At 39.8% G+C, this 21,178-nt stretch overlaps 3 protein-coding genes across 12 annotated transcripts in view; 2 read left to right on the plus strand and 1 right to left on the minus strand.

The window, feature by feature from the left end:
• DIDO1 (death inducer-obliterator 1) overlaps window positions 1-12,574 on the plus strand; it is a 54,423-nt gene extending 41,849 nt beyond the window's left edge. For all 4 annotated transcript variants that reach the window (XM_065032364.1, XM_065032366.1, XM_005499586.4 and 1 more), the window contains 4 exons: window positions 136-289; window positions 1,265-1,354; window positions 1,706-1,901; window positions 7,431-12,574. In XM_065032364.1, coding sequence (XP_064888436.1) covers window positions 136-289; window positions 1,265-1,354; window positions 1,706-1,901; window positions 7,431-10,801 — 3,811 coding nt within the window. In that variant the 3' untranslated portion in view covers window positions 10,802-12,574. The remainder of the gene's footprint in view (window positions 1-135; window positions 290-1,264; window positions 1,355-1,705; window positions 1,902-7,430) is intronic.
• A 1,345-nt stretch (window positions 12,575-13,919) lies between these two features.
• On the plus strand, window positions 13,920-19,650 carry TCFL5 (transcription factor like 5). Of its 7 annotated transcripts, none has more exons than XM_065032373.1 (7): window positions 13,920-14,216; window positions 14,438-14,726; window positions 15,926-16,107; window positions 16,689-16,848; window positions 17,412-17,655; window positions 18,078-18,219; window positions 18,804-19,650. In XM_065032373.1, the coding sequence occupies exons 2-7, from the start codon at window positions 14,495-14,497 to the stop codon at window positions 18,921-18,923; spliced, it is 1,080 nt and encodes a 359-aa protein (XP_064888445.1). In that variant the 5' UTR covers window positions 13,920-14,216; window positions 14,438-14,494; the 3' UTR covers window positions 18,924-19,650. The 7 variants fall into 7 exon arrangements, with proteins under 7 accessions (XP_064888445.1, XP_064888446.1, XP_064888442.1 ...); XM_065032374.1 differs by having other exon boundaries at window positions 13,931-14,216; window positions 14,438-14,609; window positions 17,409-17,655; XM_065032370.1 differs by having other exon boundaries at window positions 13,943-14,216; window positions 14,493-15,228; window positions 15,921-16,107; window positions 17,409-17,655.
• A 286-nt stretch (window positions 19,651-19,936) lies between these two features.
• The window catches only part of COL9A3 (collagen type IX alpha 3 chain), a 35,805-nt gene continuing 34,563 nt past the window's right edge, over window positions 19,937-21,178 (minus strand). Inside the window, exon 32 of the mRNA XM_005499588.3 lies at window positions 19,937-20,902. Within this exon, the coding sequence (XP_005499645.2) occupies window positions 20,727-20,902 (176 nt within the window). The 3' untranslated portion in view covers window positions 19,937-20,726. The remainder of the gene's footprint in view (window positions 20,903-21,178) is intronic.

The raw sequence follows: 21,178 nt of genomic DNA on the forward strand, positions 1-21,178 counted from the left end.
ATCAACAAAGCATTTAGTAAAAATTCTGTTGTTTGATTAAAGTACTTGATCAGTTGGAGGAGGGAAGAAAAGAAAAAGGAAGGGACCATTCTGGTTTGTATTCTGTAACCTCTCTGTTTTGGATTTGTTTTGCAGTGTTGCAGAGCCACGCTCACCTCAAGACAGCGACACTTCCCTGTTCCTCTCTCGTCTCAATACCATTTGGAAAGGATTTATTAACATGCAAAGTGTGGCCAAATTTGTCACTAAAGCATATCCTGTGTCCGGGTGCTTTGATTACCTTAGTGAGGTCAGCACTGACGTGTTTCTGTGTTTAGAATTGATCTATACTGCAGTTCTTGTTGCTCGAAAGGCTGGGGTCACTATATATTCTAATATTGGAACTGTCGGGCAATGGCATCTCTTGAGTAATAGGAAAAGTAGCTCAAGAAAAGAAAAGAAAATCTTCCTAAAAATTCCTCACAAATTGTGAAGCATTCTCACGTCTTTAAACATATTTATATGTGTGTCAGGATCTAACGTGGAATAGTACCTTTATTTTAGCTTCACTTTTTGAGAAGTTTTAGAGACAGTATTTTAAAGTAGACGTCGTGCTCTGTTCTCACACTAGATGGGTCACTGATGTGATCTACTGCAAAAGTTTTGGCTATGTATTAGAAATATCATCCTTTTTCCTAATTTGCAAATCAGTCAGTTGGATGATATTATTCTGGGAAGGGTGTACATTTAAATAACGAGATAGTATACAGGTTTATGCTAAAATTAATAAGCCTTTTTTTCTCTCTTAATAAGTGAATTTTATGTGACTGTTAGAAGTTTCAAACACAAGTGTGTGTTTTAGGACTTTCATTAGTGGGGTTGGTGCTTTTTGGTGTTTTGCTAAAATGGGTTTCAGTGTCCTCATGACAGGGAATCCACTGGAATTCACGTCACTCGAGAAACTGAAAGGGTGGAGCAAATCAGTATTTCAAATAGCAACTTCCCTATAAAAACAAAGCCAATAATGAGCACACAGAATTATTAGACATTTTGCTGCTGTCCTTGTTGGGGAGTGCTTTTTCTCTTCCATGTATCCTTGTGGTAACATGTCATAGTAAAACACCTTGACGTTTAGAAATAGCCAGGCCGAAATTAGAAATGTATGAAAATTTACTAAAATACTGCATTGTTGACTGGGCTGCTGGGATGGGGCAACCTGCACTGCTTTTAAATATTAAGTCTCTTTTGATTTTTCTCACACTACCATGTAATACTTCTCGTTTAGGATTTACCAGATACAATTCATATTGGTGGGAGGATCTCACCGAAGACGGTCTGGGATTATGTTGGCAAACTCAAATCTTCACTTTCTAAGGTATTCACTTAATATCCTTTGCAAAACCCAGAAGAAAAATGCAGCAATTTAAATGTCAGCTTTTTATAATATAAATTAGTAAACAGCAACTACTGATATAGATCACACCTGGAAAACTACCGACACTACTTATTCCTTTGTAATTTTTGACTTATTCAAGAAACATGTTCATTGAGCTGCAGATCGCTTGATCTGTATAGTAGTTAAATCTTCGTGCTGTTTATTCATTTGTGACGACCGAACATAAGTGATAAATGTGCAATTTATTTTTACCCCTGGAATTTGCCCTTTACCATTTTATTTGCTGGTATGTTACAGGTTGCATTTTTCCACTTTGCTTTTGTATTACAGGAATTGTGTTTGATTCGTTTCCATCCTGCAACAGAAGAAGAAGAAGTTGCCTATATCTCTCTCTACTCCTATTTTAGCAGTCGTGGTCGGTTTGGTGTTGTAGCTAATAACAACAGACATATCAAGGATCTCTACCTGATTCCCCTGAGTTCTAAGGACCCAATTCCTTCAAAACTCTTGCCCTTTGAGGGCCCAGGTAAGCACAAACCAGGGGAGGTTAAATGCTAGGTAAAAATCACAGAACAAAAATCAATCTGAGACGAGTTGTTGTGGAATGTTTAAGCATTATTAAATTTTTCTGTATAAAACCAATTTTAAAGTAAGTAAATAGGGAAAAATTGGAAATCTAACTTGTTTCAAGGTAAAATTGACATTTACGTAGCCTTTACAACGAGATGCTTAAATACTATTAGGAGGAGGAGTTTACTTGTAAAGTCAAGTATGTGGAACAGCCACTATATAAAACAAACAAACAAACAACAACAAACCCCCCCCATCTTCAGCAACCCATAAATCCACAAAACCTGGGTCCTTACAATCCGTTCACCGTCACATAAATCAAGCAGGAAACTTGGTCCACAGAGGAGTCAAGAAATCTGTGAAGACAAAGGTAACACTTCGAGTGCTTTCGCTGTGTTGTCTTTGTCTCATGGTAACTCTCACGGTGCACAAGGTGTTCAAAGTACTTTGTTCTAGGTGGTGCAAACTCTACCCAAATCACTGACTTCTGAAAATCAGTTTGTTGTGGAGGAATGGGATCCACATTCCTTAGGTCTAGTAGGTGGGATAGGCAGGTTGTATTGTAATCTTCTGGTTTTAGATAAAATTCCCAGAACTCATGCTTGAGTTTGCTCCATGTTTGTGCCTTGAACATGGTGACAGAAGAACTGAAAATTAATTCAGCCACAAAGCACCCTCCTATTAAAAAATTTGAAGTCATCTTCATCTAAGGATGGAGGATCTGCATATGCTTAGTTTCCAAATAAGCATCAGGGGTTTTATATAAAATAACAACAAATAAAATTGAGAAGATGAACAACTACAGGTTACAGTTGTCATAACAGTGGTTTGCAAAATATTAAACGGTAAGTATGAAACAGCAAACGTGAAAGGAGCTGACCTTTTCTACACCCCAAATACAAATTCAGGACTAAACTCAATAAAACATTCTCAGAGCTGATATTCAGGAGTAACAACGTACCGACCAGGTTTTCACATTTTAGTAGCATATGACTTGAACAGCAACAAGTGGTACATCATTAGTAAAATGCTCTCCCTTCCTGCATGAGATTGCAAAGGGTGCCTGCTCTGCACCTTTAGATAAGATTTTTCTCATACACTTCCAAGTCTGTCTTATCTGTCCTCGAACAATGCACAATTACGTCATTGTTTTTAGGCTATAGCTAAAATGGCAGGATTATTGCTATCTACATGAATCACATGGTCTATAATTTTTTGAATCTGAGCACCTCATCCAGCTTTCCTTTTTATACTTCCTTTTGCTTTCTATTATAGATTTCATATCAAATGAAACTTAGATCTTTGAAGGGTCGACAAATGTAGACAAACTCTACTAAGTATTGGTAGAGGCAGTTGTCATGTCAGCCTGCTTTTGGCGAGTTGAAATTGTGAAAGTTTTTCAAAACTGGAGGGAATTGCTCAGAAGAAATACAGGTGTTTGCAGGTGTTCACGGAGGCAAATTATATGAGTCAGTTTTTCAACTGAAATACATACTTATAGGCAAAGTGGATTAAAGGATAGCAAGAGGTACAAGGTTCCAAAGGCAGAGAGGCCACATGATGTAACAGATCCATAAAACCCCACTTAGAGTTCTGCCATCAGCTCATGTGTCTTGGAAACTCCTGGAGCAGCCTTTCCCTCATAATTGTGCCAAGTTGGGTCATATTTTCAAAATACATCCAGTATCGGGGGGCAAAAAACTCAGGTAAGCTGTTCTGTTCTTGTGTATGTATTAAAACCACAGCGTGAAAGAGATGTAATCCATACTTTTTAATAACATCTGATGGAATTTAACGCTTTTTCTTTCTTTCATAATCAATAAAAATATTTTACGGAAAGTGGTCATTGTCTTCTTAAAGTTAGTCGTGTACCTTCCAGTAGAGCTGAGCGAGGACTCAAAGCGCTGGGCTCTAGATAGCTTGAGATGATTTGATAAATATGACTGGATGAGGGGGAGGGAAAGGACACTAAACCCCTGCCACTCCAGAAATCCTGGTTAGAGGATATTCCAGCTGTATCAACCAGTTCATCAGGCACGTATGGGTTACGGATTTCTCCTCTTTTCTGATGGACTGGATTTGAAACACTACTGAGGACTTCTGAACTGCGCTAGTACCTAGAAGATCTACAAAAAACTTTGACATGGGTGATTTAAAAGCAGAGGAAAATGGAAGGTTATCCGTATTTATTTTTAGTTCATCTCAAACATTTCTTACCAGATTTGATGTACCAGTAGGCTGTTCTGCAATGGTTTACTGTATGTGAATTTACTTGTCTGTCACATACACACTTGGGTTATTTAGCACTTTCATGTGTAGGTCTTAAAACACTTTGTAAAGAATAGTATAATCAGCCATAATTACCAATAGAAAGAGTGGTTTATTATGGGATTTAGTGGCAACGGTAGGAATGTAACATAGATCTTACATAGTTAATAAAACAGAAAAGGATTCCACAAATTAAATATCTCTTTTGGTAGTTTACAGTAATAAGTATGGGGTTTTTTTTCCTGAAGGCGTGAGATCTCCTGCTGTTTAGAATGCTGTTAAAAATGGCAGCATATGGAACACAATTTTAATTGTATTGTTAGGTCTCTTTGAGCACCCGGTGGAAGGTGTCTCTGCCTTTGGCAGGGGGGTGGAACTAAATGATCTTTATGGTCCCTTCCAGCCCAAACCATTCCATAATCCTGTGATCTTGGCACATACCATTATGAAAAGCAGCAGGACTAGGAGAACATGGCATTACAAACCTTATTTTCTGTGCCAGCCACTTCAGTCAGCAATGGTACCTGAATGTGCCACAGTGTTACAATGCAGGAAGTGATCTATATCCTAAATAAATTAGAGTTGTCAGTTGCTTACAGGATTAATTAGGACATGTAGATAAATGGTGTTAATATTTAAAGAAAATATTTGTATTGGTCTCTGCAGCTTAAAAATGTCCACCATGGGTATGCTTAATCTGTTCCCATGGTCTGTCAGTGACGTACAGAAATTGGGTGAAGGTCTTCACCAGTACGGGGAACTTCTCTCCAGCTGATGAGGAGAGGGAAAGATGTGGCCATTATATGTAGAAATATGGTAAAACTAATTTAATGAAAAAATGCATTTAAGGGTAAGAAAAATATTCAGTAGTCATATTTAGTATATCCCGTTCTAATGGCTTTAGTTAGAGGATGTAACTCAACAAAACGAGCATGTGGACTTCAAATACATGGTAGCATAATAACTACTTTATAAATAATTAGCACTGAAAGCTGCTAACTGTGCCAGCATAGCTTTCAGCACTTTTTAAATGCTTGCTTGTGAAAGACAGTCCACAGACTGCAGCCCACAGTTCCATGATTACCTAAAATTAGGTGCTCAGCCTATTTATAAATATTGAGTAGGGACCTTTGACGTGTTGCTCTGGCTGTGTGTTCCATTCAAAAGAAGCATTTGATCACTTTGAACTGAGTGCATGGAGGAGCCAGGTTAGACGTAACTTCTGACACTTGTGTAAAATTACAATATCAAAATGTGAAGTTTTAATGAGGTTATTATACGACGACTAAACAAATTATAACATTCTTAGCTTGCTCCTGGAATGTATTGTCTTGAAAGTGTGTTAAAATGTTACTGGTTTAATTAGTGACTTGATCTCTGTTTCTTACAGGGATTCAAAACTGATTTTTCAGTAGTTTTTTTTTATCAGATATCCTGTCTGACAGATTTTGAAACCTGTTCATTTCAATTATTCAGTATTTGAGCCACAGAAGAACAGCAAATGCCTATTAGGAGTTTTTGGATGAGCACCAATTTGTGAGAGACTCTGCACTGGTCTACACTGACCACATGTGGAGCTGTTGTTCGTATGCTGATAAACTATAAAGTAAATTCACATACAGTGAACCATTTCTAACTCCTGAGCCTATTCTGACTGTAAATTGTCAATGTGTTTTTTTTCCGCTTGTCTTGAATTGTGCCTTGATCTTATATAGTAATATAATTTCATTTAAGATGGTAAATTATTGTGAACAGAACTGCTAGTATTGCTTTTAGGCTGTGGGTGCAAATGAGTATTTGGATAAGTCAAGTATTTACGTGGTACTTTCTGAATAATCTTAGATTCACTGAAAATAATTCTTTGTTTTGTTCCTGTCCTGCCTTATTTCATTGCACATCTCAGCATCCCAACCCCTCTGAAAGGGCAGATTTTTGTATGTACTGAATTATTAGCAAATCTTAGGTCTGGTAATATAGCTGGTTAATTTTCCTCATCTTATTTTTTTTTCTGAATACGAAAAAAAAATTGGCAACACTTAGTAACAGTAAAATCTTGTGGTTTTCTGTTACTGCCTCCTGGCTGGATAATAACTAATGGCACACAGGAGGGAAAAGACAGTGGCCCTCAAATGAGGGCCCTTTGAAAGTCATTAAATCCACACGTTAAACAGCTCCTTGCTATACGGATTTTCTATACTTGCCACTTGTACGTTAAAGGATTTATTCCCTGCCCTTCGTTCTGGATACATTTATCTGCCAGAAGTGCCAGTGGGAACTGTGCACGTAAAACAAAGGAATACAGTAACGTTAACACAGACCTGTGCATTCTTCCGTTTTACCCGAAACTTTGCCATCATTTTTAGATAGACTTCTCCAAGTATTCAAGTCTGAAGGTTTCACAAAGCACTAATTGCTTTTTACTGATAGAAAAGTCTTAGAGCATCGAACAGAATCCTGCCCCCCCTGCTCTGCACACCCGGGTCAGCCCCGACCAGGGAACTCAAACACCCAGTGGCCCTTGGCTTGTTTGCTACATTTAGTTATCAGTTTCCCTGCTGCTTTCGTTTAAAAATAATATCTAGCTGGAAAAAAAAAATAAGCAGGAAGTGGGTTACAAGCTTGAATGCTGTTTCCAAACACTGTTTGTTTGAGTTTATCATTTTAGCAATTACTGGTGTTTGTTTGACTTAGAGATAGACAAAATATTTATAGACTGGTGTAAACATCAATGTAGCATTTTAGCACAGATTATAACAGAAATGTTTAGCTCAGGCTTTCTCACTTTTCAATATCTATGTGTATGCAACATATTTGCAAACTATTTAAAAGTAAATATGATTTTTCAGGGGAAGAGGTAGGGGTGGTTGAACAAAACCAAACGATGTAACAGTACAAAAAATGTGAAAACTTATTTGGTTTTGAACATTTTCAGAGACACTTTTTAATAATGATACTTGTTTCTTAGATCTTTTATTAGAAATATCAAGGGAGGAATTAAAAATTATTTAGTATATACAAATATATATAAAAAGTAAAGAAACACAGATGTGTATGCTTATGGACTACTGAAAATTGCCAATAGGTCATCTAATGGAATTTAGAACAAATGTTATATTTATGACTTGTGGAGCTGCTACTATATAAAATAATAAGTTTCTACTGAAAGCATAATTAAAAATTAGGTTTTTACATATACAATCTTTCTGTTTCCTTTCAGGTCTTGAGTCATTTCGGCCCAATTTAATTCTTGGATTGGTTATCTGTCAGAAAGGGAAACGTCCTGCAACTGGCATTGAAGCAGAAAAGATAGAGGAAAAGCGAAGCAGAATTCAAGCACATGAGGAAACCGAAATGTCACTGTTCTCTAAAGGGCCACTAGCTGCTTCGCAAGAAAAGAGAACTCCGAAGTACTCAATTTATTCAGGAGATTCAACTGTAAGCACGACACCACCTGGATCTCCTCCTCCACCTCCACCTCCACTTCCCATTCCAGACACCTCAGCAGTTACACCTTCAGTATTAAAAATACTGTCCTCGATTAAAAGTGGAACCACAACTACGGTAGCACCACCAGTTTCAACTGCTGCTTCTGCAACTGTTACTGCTACATCTTCATCCTCCAAAACTGCCACACCTCTCGAGCACATCCTGCAGACCCTTTTTGGCAAAAAGAAAACTTTTGAGCCTCTTGCTAAAGATTCTGAAACTGTCCAGTCTTCAAATCAGGAAGGCCAAGCTGCTGCTGATGGAGGAATGTCGGCTGTTCCTTTGTTAGATCCCATCGTGCAGCAGTTTGGACAGATGTCAAAAGACAAAGCTATAGAAGAGGAGGAGGATGACAGACCCTATGATCCTGAAGAAGAATATGGTCCAGAGAAAGCTTTTGAAATGCAGACTGGTGAAAGTGAGAAACGATACAATGTGGAAAAGCCATCCAATACAGCAGAACTAGAGGATGAGGCCTACGATCCAGAAGATGAAACTATCTTGGAAGAAGCAAAAGTGACTGTTGATGATTTACCTAACAAAATGTATTCAGACACTAAAAGCAGTTCTTCAGAAACACCTGCTTCATATGTGCCTGATCTATCTGCATCCTCCTCCTTGGTGGAACAGCAAAAAATGTTGGAAGAATTAAACAAACAAATAGAAGAACAGAAAAGACAACTAGAGGAACAAGAAGAAGCCCTCAGACAACAAAGAGCAGCTGTTGGTGTATCAATGGCTCATTTTTCAGTGTCTGATGCTTTGATGTCACCACCACCAAAATCTTCTCTAATAAAAGGTGAATTATTCCATCAGGACCAGCAGGCTATGCAAAAAATAGATCTACCTTCATCTTTAAATCAGCAAGCACAAGTTTTAAACCAAGGCTGTGACCCAAGGCAGAACAGAGACCCTCGACAAGCCAGAAGGATGGCGACAGAGACTAATGACAATGCTGATTCTCGAATAAAGCCACAGGTGGTACAGAATGAGATAGTCACAATTGAAATGGCTCCAGCAAGTTTCCCAAATGCTTTGCAGACTTCCCTTGGTATGGAAGATAAAACTTTAATTTCTGCTGCTCAGCCTGGTTTTAGTGGTGATAACTGGGTTTCAAGTGAAACATCTTCTATGGTGTCCCAAAAAGAGGCATCTAATAGCAAATTTGAAAACACTGCTCAAGTTAATTTGGAAAACATGAATCAAACAGCTTCTGGAGAACCTTCTATGTCCAAACCTTTACGTAAAGTGCTGCTTCCAACACCTCCAAGTACATCTTACCAGCCTAATTTCTCCACATCAAATGACAGTCAGTCTTTGCAAGATATGCATCAAGTATCATGGTCAAATGAGTCAAAGGAACTAATGGGAAGGGACTCTTTTTCAAATGCAATGTTTACTTCTCAGGAACAGGTAGCTGGTCACTTTGACCCAGGTCTTTCATCCATGCAATATGACGAACAGAGAAATCCTCAGTCTCATCAGTTTGTAGAACAAACTGAACCTCCATTAGTTCAGACTGAGGGCGGACCTACCCCACAGCACTTTGAAGAAAACAGAATTGGACCTTCTTTTTCTTTGTCTGGGCAGAAAGGTGGGCCCCCACCATCGATGATGCTCAACGCACCCGGAGGACCTCCTGGACCTAATTTTAGAGGACCGGCACCACAGTTCTCTGAAGAGCATGGTTCTCCAAATAATGACGGGCAAAGAGGACCTGCCTCTGGAAGATTTGGAGGTCAAAAGGGTCCCATTCCTTCTTTATTTTCTACACAACATGGACCACCATCTCTTTTTGGTGATAATAGGGGCCCAGCCCCTTCTTATCATGGTGTTCCAAGAGGAATGTCACCATCTCAGTTTGAAGATCATAGGGAACCTCACATGGAACAAAGGGAATTCTCAGATCCTCAATATAATGAAATGATGGGGCCTCCAGGACAGTTTGAAGGACCAGATCCACCTCAGTTTATGGGAAACCGAGGTCCTTCGCCTTTTCCTTTTGGAGGTCAAAGACGACCCTCACCAGCTCCATTTAAAGGACAGAGAGGAGGCCCTCAGTTTGGAGGGCCAAGAGGTCCAGCCCCAAGTCACTTTGGGGGACCAAGAGGGCCTCACCCCAATCAATTTGAAGGGCAGAGAGGTCCAGCTCCAAATCATATGCCTGGTCCAAGAGGACTTTTGCCACAGCCATTTGAAGAACGGAGAGGGAGTCCACCACCCAGATTTGCCAACCAAAGAGGTCCAGCCCCACTCCAGTTTGGAGGACCAAGAGGAGCCGCACCTGCAATGTTTCCAGAGGAGAATGAACCTCCGCCTTCTAGATTTCATTTCCAAGGTCAGTCACCACAAGGTCTGAAGTCAACCCCAAGACCACTTCTGGACCTTCCAAGCCATCCACCATCCCACAGAAAAGAGATGTGGGAGGAAGCTGGACCATCTGCATCTCTTCCCAATATTTCTGGACAAGGATCTGAGTTGGAAGGACAGTGGTCAGCACCTGAGTTCCGAGAAGGGAAAAATCCTGAATTTAGAGGCCAGACATTTGAAGGGAGACAAAGAGAGAGATACGAAGGAGGAAATAAAGACAAGGCTTTAGATCAGCCAGAGCCTCAGCAAGCAGATAATCGACAAGGTCGACCCTTTGAGGAAAGGCGAAGGGAGCGAGAACATGGCAGGCCTTGGGAAAGAGACCGTGGCAGAAACTGGAATAGAGACAGGGACTGGGAGAGGCACAGAGACAAGGAATGGGACAAAAACAGAAACCAAAACAAAGACAGAGATAAGGATTCGGAGCGGGGTAAAGAATGGGAAAGAAGCAGAGACCGAGAGAGAATGAGAACCAGGGACAGAGAATCCTACAGGAGACGTGACAGAGACCGATCAAGGAGCAGAGACCGAGACCGCGACAGGGACCGGGATCGCAGCAGGGAAAAAGACAGAGATCGAGAGAGAGATCGAGACCGGGACAGAGACAGAGGAAAAGATCGCAAAGATCGGAGCAAGAGTAAGGAAACTGGGAAAGAGACAAAGCCAGAAACACCGAAGGAAACTCCGAAGCCAACAGAAATGGAGGCTTCGTCTTCCACTAATCAGTCCTAGAAATAGGACTGATCATATATTTCCCATAAATAATAGACTTTTACAACACAGCAAGGACTGAATCAACATCTGTATATACTGTATATTTTCACCTTTACAAAAACACCGTTGTACAACTAGCCTTACAAAACGTACGGACAAATTAGCAATTTTTGAACAACTGTGAATGAAAATACTCAAATAGACAAAAGGCAAGGACATACTGGACTTTCACTTGCTGCATTTTGTGCATAATGTTTTTCTTATACAAATTCACGGCATTACCTGTACTGAAATTCTGAGTTTTTTTCTACTTGCATCTTTAAATTTCCATTTACAGTACCAAAATGGAAAAAAGTCTAAGAAGAGCATATTGCTTTTTAAGATTATAAAGTTATGTTTTCCAGTAACTTGAATTGTAATTTTATAAGAGAATTTAATCCAGACTTTAGGAGCCATACCTTTACATCTCATTGACGTGATTTTTTGGTGTCAACGTTTTTCCCCAGCACACGCTTTGAAAAAAGGCGTCGAACTGTTGCCGTCTTGTTTATTTTACAGCAGAAGGGTCGTGTGTATTTAGGAAAAGGCTGCAGAAGAACAATGTCAATAATTGCTTGTGACTGACACAGGATTTGAAAGTGGAATGTTTATAAGCTTCAAGTGCACTATCTCCCTTTTTATATCCAGGTATTTTGTGTTTCAGAATCCATCTGTTAAACGTACAGCAAAGAAACAAAGTCATCGTTAATTTTTCTCATGAGGCCAAGGGGTTTTAAATGTCACATTTTTACAAATCTGTAATTAAAGAACATACCTGAGTAGCACTTTGATAACCGGTAAAACTTTTAAATTAAACCATCAGATGTTTATTTGAAAAAGGCTAAGACTACAAATGAATTCGTTACTAAAGGAAAGAAGAATAACTTAGTGAAACAGGCCACTAAATCTGTTACTTTGAACTGATTTAGTGAAGCATGTGTTTTTGTTTTGCTTTGGTTTTGCAGAATTTTACCATAGACTTAAGAAATATTCCCATTTGATTCTGTTTTTCATTCTGAAAGTGTTTTGCTCTTGAAAAAAAAACAACCCTGTCACTATTTTTCTGTTAGACCCTCCTTAGGCTGGTAGTATATATAACATCCCCACTGAAGATGTTACTGCATTAAGTTTGGTACTTCATGGTGTGTTTCAAGAGGGAAGTTTTTCACTGTGAAATACATTTCATTGCTACTTTTTGTCTATTCTTCAAGCATGTCATTCTAAACTATTAAATAAAACCCCTCTTAATTTATTTCACCACGCAGATCAACAGTTGGGTAAATATTTTGATATTTTTTATAAAAGAGTTTTGGAAATGTGAAATCAGATTCCTATAAAATTTGCATCTTGAAGACTAAGTGACAAGTAGCGTATGCCGTGTATCTCACTGCAGATTCTACAGTTCGTATTGGTGCATCTTGGAGGTCCTTAAACACCAAGGATTTGCTGGTTGAAATGGTCATCAGGGTTCGGAACCTGTAGACAAAATGTTAAAATGCAGACAGTTGGTATTAAATGCAAACATCTTCTGTGGTGTAAGGTTTTTTTTCCCTAATGAGATGTTTCTAATTTAAAGACATACCTAAAAGTATGCAAAAAAGTGTGTTTGTTTAGGTTTACTTGACAGAAATTTCTGTAAATTTTATTTTATATGGCAAAATATATCCTGTACTTTAAAATATGGGACTTCACAGGTTTTTGTTACTGTAATTAGAATAAACATCTACAGAGAACTGTTGTCCTTTTCTTAAATCTGTATGTGCCTATTATTTTCCAAATATTATGACTTCTAAACAAGGCACAGGAGTCACTGCAAGAGACTGAGGGCACATGGGTTTCATTTCCTCATTATTTAACGGAGGACTGAAAACATCACTACCAAGTGATGAATTGCAGACATTCCAAAATTCATATGAAAATCTGTGCCTGTGATTTCCCTCTGGGTTCTAAAACATTTCCTAATTCTGCTTATTTTAAAAAATTAGAATTAGTAAGTTAGTCATTTGTAGAGTTGACACCAAGAGACCTAAAGAAAATAAAAATATTAATTCATTCAGGTCAGCTTTGAATTTAATAAAGACTCTTGTTCACACCATTTATCAATCCCTTGACCTTTTTTATTTATAAAATAGATGTGTGGCTTTTCATCTTCTAGGAAACTCCTTCACCACAGATCACTTTGGGGAGTCTGTTCACCATTCAGCAGTGAATTCATCCTCCCACAGATGGAGTGACAAAAAAACAACGGCAGAGACAGACACTAATGACAGATTTTTTTTAAACCACAGCTTTCTGTAGTTTACAATGACCTGCACTTGGATTTGGCAGCAAGGCTCCTGCGTTCTGCGCCGCGCCAGACAGTAAAGCCAGGCTGAAGAGAACTGAACATCATTTAACTCCACTTACAGGGACTAAAATTGGTATTGGGTTATTATCATGCATTGCAAGAAAAAGGAAAATAGTTCACTGGCTTTGTTCAAACTTTTGATTAACATGAAATAACTATTTTTAGCTTTTCTCTGTTTGTACAGAGTTAACTTTCCAAATTCTAAATTTTTACATGAAAGCCCATAGGAGGTTTAAATATAAGCAGAAAGATTATTACATCTAGAACATAGTAATTTTATGCATTTTAAAGGAGACTCTGCAGGATTCGAGGAGCGAAAAGTGTCTTATCAAGTCCAGCACACACAATGCTGCTTATAAAACTTAGGCTTTCGTTTCTGGAGGAAAATCACCAGCGTCACTTCCAGCGTTAGCGGGGCCCGAGGGTGCGAGATGGCGACATGAGGGGACCCCCGCAACCCTCTCGGCGCTTCCCCTGGACGCTTCCTCACAGACCCCGCTCCACCGCCGCCGGGACTGGGCAACACACAAACCCCAAGGCCAGGCCGGGAAGGCGGAGGCCGAGTGTCCATCGTCACCCTGCGCCAGGCCCTTCCCCGCGGGGCTCCGGGGCCACCACAGACCCACACCCGCCATGACGCCGGCGGGGGCGGAGCCTCCGCCTGAGGGCGGGGCCGAAGGGCAGGGCCGGCACTGCCTGAGGGGCGGATCCTCCGCCTGAGGGGCGGGGCGGGGGCAGCGCATGCGCACGGGCGGGCGGCCGTTGCGCGCGGCGGTTGGGGCGCGTTGGCCGGTGCCCGGAGCGTTGGGGCGGCCTGAAGGGGCGGGGGGTTCCCATTCTCCGCCTCCCCTTCTCAGCCTTTCCGTCTCCCCCGCCTTCTCTTTCTCACCTCCCCCGGCGGGCGTGGCGGAGCAGGGGGCGAGCTGCCCCCCCCAAGGCTCCTGTCGGCCGGGGCTTGAACCCTCCGCGTTTCCCGGGCCCCACAGGCGCAGGGGGCTCCCCTGAGGGAGGTTCAGGCCGCAGAGAGCCCAGCCCGAGTGTTGGCAGGTGAAAGCCGTTTCTCGTGAGCAGCTGTGCTGGTGTTGGGGGTGGGGGGGTCACCTGGGCTTAGAGGGGACACTGGAGGGGGGGAACACGGTGACACTGGCTGGCACTGCACTGCCAGGGGCCTGTTTGTTCCTTGCCATATTGCTTCGTGGCCATACAGAAGTGCAAGTTTTTTTGCCCCCCCGCCCTTTTTTAATGGGTATCGCTGCTAATTCTTGCAGGTTTTGTGGTTTACTGTTGAAAAGAGCCGTTGGTAACTGCTTAGGTTTACTGTAGTCATGTCAGGATCGGCCCCAGAGGAGCCTCAGACTTCTATTCCTCAGAGCACAGCTTGTGTTCCCGACCCCGCTCCCGTTGCTGTCGGACCCGGAGGCTCAAGTGACGTTGCCTTTGGTGAGCACAATCTTAGCTTCACCACCACGGACGTCAGCCTGGTGGAGATGATGGAAATTGAGTATACGCAGCTGCAGCACATACTTTACTCACATACGGAAGCACAAGCTAGTGAAGGTGAAGTGGAAACTAGGCTTAATTCTTTCTCCTCCCTTGGTAATTCTGCAGACTCCTCTCTGCACCAGAGCTCGGTGGATGCCAGTCAGGAGGGGTGTTCATCAAACAGCTCTGGGAGCCAGGCGGTTTACCCGGTTATCTGTCAGTCGGGATTACCCTCTGACAGCAGTTTGCTAAGTTCAAACCCACGTTTAGGCTACGCTGACTTTCAGGAGCTCAGAATGATGTTACTTAGCGAGTCGAACCTCCCTTTGAACCAAACAGATAAAACGCCCAACAGTGGCTCTGTAGAAGTCCCAGGACGCAGTTTAGTAAAAGTTAAACATGGTGAAAATTTTGGTGGGACGAATAAAGGAAACATACTTGTTGAAAATTCGGCACTGGCGCCAGAGCCTAGATCTAAATCTGCAGTCAGAGTTCGGTTGGAAGACAGATTCAACAGCATCCAGACAGAAAACCCCAGATGTCAAGAACCCCAAGAATCTGGAGTAACTCTTAACAAGTGTGTTGCAATTAATTTTAGTTTTTGTTGTTAAACTATATATCATAGAGTTCAAAACCGTTTTTTCTAAACTAAACCTAAGAACAGTACTTTTTTTACTACATGAAAATGATGGGTTGGGCTTTTTTAAACTGTGCCGGTCAAACGTAGGTGCAGCTCTGCTGATTAGACGCTCTGTGTGTTGCATAAATGGTCACCATGTAGTTCCAAAATTAATTACTTTACAACTTTATTCTTGATAACAACATGTAATGTAAATAGAGGTGAGAGAAGAACATTGCCTAGTTTTGACATGCGACTTGCTAAAAGCAAAGTAGATTTTTGATCATAATAAATATTAAGAGCAATTGATTAGTGTTAAAATGTGGAGGCCTGACTATAGGAAAAACTATGAGCAACAATAGTGTTTTACAATCTGGCCCTGTAAGTGTATTAGTGTGCTGATAAAACTTTTCATTGAGGCATAAAGTTGAATTGTTTCTGCACAGAATAAAATACCTTCGCAGCTAATTTTTTTTTTGTCCCTGAAGTCAGCAATATGGCAATAACAATGATTTCTGTTTATAGTAAATTAAAGTGGTTTCTTGCTGATAGTTACCAAAGTACGTATAGCTCTGAATTTTTCTGCACTTGTTTTCAAGTAGTCAGTCTGGTCTATTTTGTTGTTGTTGTATTTTTATTTTTTTTTTAAGTTTAGTAACATTGATTCGGCAGCCGTCAGAACTGATCGGTGTTCCTGTTCATCAGCAAGAGAACAAGTGTCCTGCGCTAGGGAAAAATAAGACTGCACCTGCCACCCCTTCTTTACAGTTCACATACCCGTTATTTACTATGAACACGTGTTCTACTGCTGGAGGTGCTAATCCTCCGCAAACACAGGTACGTCATTATCCATCAATCACTAGTGGTACTCCGCTAATTTCAAATTATTAGTTAACCTCCTAGGTGTAATATATTTCTAAAGGTTTGTGTTGAAGTGTGACTTCATTGAAATAGGGATGATCGGGATGATCTGTAATGCAAATTATTTATTCTTATGTCAAAACCAGTGAAAATACTTATTCAAATGAATCATTTGGCATGTGTAATAATGTGCACTCAGGTGATGACGAGGAGGTCATTAGATTAGATACTTTTTTCCTCAAGTTTATCAGTGTATCATCAGCTTCATTTCTGCGAGATGAGGAGACAGTACCATTTTCTATGGTTCCTTTTTTTCTCATTCATTTTGATGAAGAAGGTTTTTTGATAGCATGGCAGTTGAAAATGTCAGGGGTATCGCAAAAAGATTAATCGGGCTGTCAAAATCCTGGGGTTGTGTGCAGAAGTAATCGAGATTTATTGTGATACAACACATTGAATCACGGGGCTAAAACTTGGGAAATTAACATGAAGATATCAAAATAGTCTCTTTTGTATGTATATAGTCCTTTTAAGTATTTCCTTGTTGCTTTTCACAGACCTCTGGAACATCTTGCACTATTTTGGAAGCTGCCAAACATCAGGACCTGGGGATTCCCAAGACATTCTCTTTCTGCTATCAGGAAATTGAATCCACAAAACAGACAGTAGGTGCTATGAATAAAGCTTTGCCTGAGGAAGTCTGGATTAAAGTTGGAGGTAAACCATTCATCATCTTTTTACTTTGCTTTCTCTTGGCCTTCAAATCTACATTTTTTTTCTGGATTTGTGTGGTTTTGTTAGAATGAATATGATTTTAGTGAATCATATGACATGGGTTTTATGTCTGAGATGTACTATAGGCAATATGGGACTCCAAAAAAATTCAGCATCTATGATTGAAGCTGTACATTGAAAATTGTTTAGCGCTTCCAGCTTGACATGAGAAAACCTGAGGCTGCAAAGTACCTTTGAAAATTTGGGCTTAGAATAGACAACTGGTTTCTTTCTACACTTTCTGACCCCAAAGTTGATATAGCAGATCCAGTCAGAATAAACTGAAGAGCATTTAAGGGATGGCCTCACATGCTCATGAAAGGTTAGGTGGATTTTGAAAGAGCAAGCAGATGGAGATGTGCTACTATAAAAGTCGATGTAGGCTGGCAGTAAAGCTTCAAAGGTTATTACACATAAGTGACCAAAAATAATTTTTCCATTATCATTATCTTCAGTGATTAGTGAGATAGTTATAAATAGGTTCTTCTTCTTGTTTTTCCAAGAAGACACCTTATGCAAGCAAGCAATAAACAGAAGAAGTTGCAGCCGAATAAACCCGTCGGATACAAACGTAGATCGCAAACCTCTTAGTGAAATTCAGAATATGTGCGATGACAGCCAGAGCTCTGTGTCTGCCCAGGGAACCTGGCCCGCGGCACAGCCCGGGGCGAGCGTGCAGATGCAGAGTGTGACGCAGGACGGGGTCGCCCAGCGAAGGGAAAGACACAACCGCATGGAGAGGGACAGGAGGTAACTTCTGTGATAAGTGGCAAGATAAAGTTTTTAAAGCCTAAAATACTCATACCGTAATATTGCCATCAGGAGCCAGAGTAAAATGTAAATTTGACGTATTTTGTTTTACCTACAAGAAAAAGCAGCGCAGGTGGTGAGGGTTTGGTGGTGGTAGAGGGAAAAAATACGTATGTTTCATTGTGGTTGGTTTTTTTTTTTTTACTCTATAAACAAAGAAAAATATTTCAAATATTTAACCAGTTCTGTAAAGATAAGGTAGCCTGGGTATAACATGACTGATATACAAATATAAAGCTCATAGCAAACAAAAAGAAGTCTCTGCAGTCAGTGGCATGTAGCGCCTGTGAGGAGTCTTCCTTTTTTCATTGTTTTCATTCCCTCTCACCCATCAGTACTAAACCTTTTGTATTTATCTGCAGGCGCAGAATCCGGATTTGTTGTGATGAGCTGAATCTCCTGGTCCCGTTCTGTACTGTCGACACTGATAAAGCAACAACTTTACAATGGACAACCGCGTTTCTGAAGTACATTCAGGAAAGGCACGGCGACTCTCTGAAACAGGTTGTTAAATCTTATTTCTTTTTTGTTCTTGAGAAAATACGAAATGTTTTTACACTAAAAGTACCTGGAATGCTTCTGCTTAATGCTGTTTGTGAAGGACCACTGTATCATTGAAACTTCCTTTTAAAAATGTTGTGGGGTTTGTTTTGTTGTGTTTTTCTTTAACTAGCTGGTTCAGTTCAGTAGTACGAAACCATAAGCTGTCCTCAGGGTTTTCAAAACAGATTTTTGGATTTGTTTTTTAGCTCAGCCCAATTCCTGAGTATCATACTGGCTGGACACCAATGTGAACTGAAGTCCTCTTCAGCCATTCCCCTCCTCCCCTCTTAATTTTCTCTGTTTCCCACATTTCATGGCATTGTCTTCTAGTTAGTTTTCATGAACTAGTAGTTCAGTGATGGGTCTGGCTCTGCTGAGTGTCTTCAGAGAATAGATGGAGTGTATAGAGGAAAACCTGCTTGTCAAACACTGGAGTGGCTCCTCAGCATCTCCTGTTCAAGGTCTATTAGGGATTTTTTTAAGACACGAGCGAAACAAAACCATACATCTCATTGTTATTTATTTTTTTGTATTTTGATTTTTAGGAATTTGAGACTGTGTTCTGTGGTAAAACAGGCAGGAGACTAAAAACAGCAAGATCAGACTCATTTGTAACGTGTCCAGTGCAGGAAAACACGCACAGCTATGGAGACCAAGTAGTCTGAACTGCCCGCCTTGAAGAGTATGCAAGTGTGGCTTAATTAACAAAGGCCTAAATATTTTATTTTACGTGCTGAATATGAATTTCAAAAATAGAACTTGTAAAAAATATATAAATAGAGCTTTAAAGAAAACATATTCTTTATTCAAAATGGAAATGAAAGTTAACTACCAGCAATAGCAATCAGTGCTCTGTTAAAAGGGCTTTGAGGCCAGAAGCTGCAAGAAAATGTCATGACAGCCAAGTATTTTTCCCTTTTAGTTATTACAAATATATTCAGGTTTTTTTTTGTGGGCTTTTACTTTGTTGTTGTTGTGTGAGGTTTTGGTTTGTTTTTTTTTAAAGATCTAATACAGTTGTAGAATAGTTGTAGAACGTCAGTCCTGTTATTTTAATGACTAGATGCAAATGTAATTTTCAAGTGTAAAAAGAAATTTAAGTTAGCCTACTATTATAATGCCCTTTTTTTTCCGTTAAAAATGTAAATGTTATATTGGTTAAGTGCATAGTTTCTAAACTGTGCTGATCTTATGAAGTTCATGTGCCGTACATATTTTAACGTACTTGGCCCCGAAGAGCAATACCATGGTGTTAGCATTTATTTTAAATACAGTGCTGTTTTTAATGTCTGTCACACAACTGTCCAAGAGTTTCTTGTGTTGTTACTTTAATCCAAGAGTGGCATATTGTAAACAGATTATTTAAATGCATAAACTATTTTCATATTTAAAGATTTATATGACTCTTCTTTGTTCATAAGCTTTAGCATATAGAGCAGAAATAGAATAGTGCATGAGCTGAGAGTGGTTTTATTTTGGTTTTTATATAGATGATGCTAGCAGGTTTTAAAGTACAAAAAAAGGTCTCTCGAAATAAATAGTGTTTTAAATCACGGGTATGGGCAATTTTGCAGCAATTTATTTCCAAACAATCCTAGTAAAACCAGTTCTGGGGAATGGAGTTCAGCCAAGTTAATTTGATGTGTTTAATGACACTTAGAACATCACAAAGAAAAGGTTACAAAAAAAAAATCTCCTTTTATTTTTACAACAGTTCATACAGGTGTTTTGGGCTGGACTTTAAAAGAGCATCTTGTCTTATTTAGGGTTTCATTCACACTTCCTGTGCAAATAGCTTCAGTAGAGGTGGTGAAAATGCTGTTACTTCATTTCCTTTATTATCATATGGAAATATACAAAAATTCTCCCCTGTAAATTAAATATATACATTACACCTTTTGCAGAATTTGATTGCAAGAGGATTACTATTAATATTTACTAATCTTGGCAAATATTTGAGGTGCAATCTGGAAGCTGATAATTGACAGCATATACATAAGCTATAAGTCTTTACTTAGGCCAGAATGTTAAGATATTAGAATATGGGATATTTAAATGCCTCATTTTCACTGATTTAATTAGCAGTTGGATGCCTGAACACCTTAACAACATGTGTCTTGCGCAAATTTGTGAAATGTCGTGATCTTAGAGTTACGGGTGTGATGGCAAAAAAGGAACAACACTTTCTCTTGCAGGTCTCGTGAACAAAGGGAGAAAGGGAAGGTGAAGTTGTTTAGCAGTAGAAACGCTGGAAAATATTTGGGGGGAGGAGAAAAATACTCATACAGCATCTTTTAATTAACGTTTTCATCTGCTGCTTGCTTTTTCCTAGAACTGTGTCAAAGTCTCCACTTTATAGAACAGAAGGAACATCTGTCCATTTACCACTAGGAGGATTCTGTCTGTATTCTTACAATGCAACATTTATTTAAATATTCAGTCACTTCTCCACTTCTTGTACTGTTGGTTTATGATTTTTTGGAGGTCGATGCTCCCACAGCTCCCATACAAGCCGACGTGTCGCATATTCCAGGAGTTCCCTGAGCCCCAATAGCACCGGGAGCACCGGGATCCCCCGGCAGACCAGGTTCACCCTGAGCACCATCACGGCCGTTTTTAGTAATTCCAGGTACACCGGGTGGTCCTAAACAAGGAGAAAAAGATTACATTAATTATTTCCTTTCTTTAAAAAATATATATATATATATATGTGTGTGTGTGTGTGTGTGTGTTACATTTAGAGTTCTTAAAATATTTTAAGTGTCTCTACATCAGACTTGTTATGGCCTTATTGAGTACAAGGTGTTGAATAAATTTAGCCTGAATCTGAAGTATGTTTTTTGGATTTTGTGAACTATCTTGGCATTTTTACTGCAATTACCTCTGTAGAGTCAAAGGCGGAACTTTAGTGTTGCGCTTT

Source organism: Columba livia, chromosome 16 (genome assembly GCF_036013475.1).
Source record: "Columba livia isolate bColLiv1 breed racing homer chromosome 16, bColLiv1.pat.W.v2, whole genome shotgun sequence".
In the NCBI taxonomy this organism is placed as follows: Eukaryota; Metazoa; Chordata; class Aves; order Columbiformes; family Columbidae; genus Columba; species Columba livia.

Excerpts from the sequence above, each read along its gene's own strand:
- TCFL5 (XM_065032370.1), top strand. The coding sequence starts at position 14,495 with ATGTCAGGATCGGCCCCAGAGGAGCCTCAGACTTCTATTCCTCAGAGC. Across the intron at positions 15,229-15,920 it reads TCTGGAGTAACTCTTAACAA|TTTAGTAACATTGATTCGGC; the intron begins GTGTGTTGCAAT and ends TTTTTTTTTAAG. Across the intron at positions 17,656-18,077 it reads CGCATGGAGAGGGACAGGAG|GCGCAGAATCCGGATTTGTT; the intron begins GTAACTTCTGTG and ends ATTTATCTGCAG.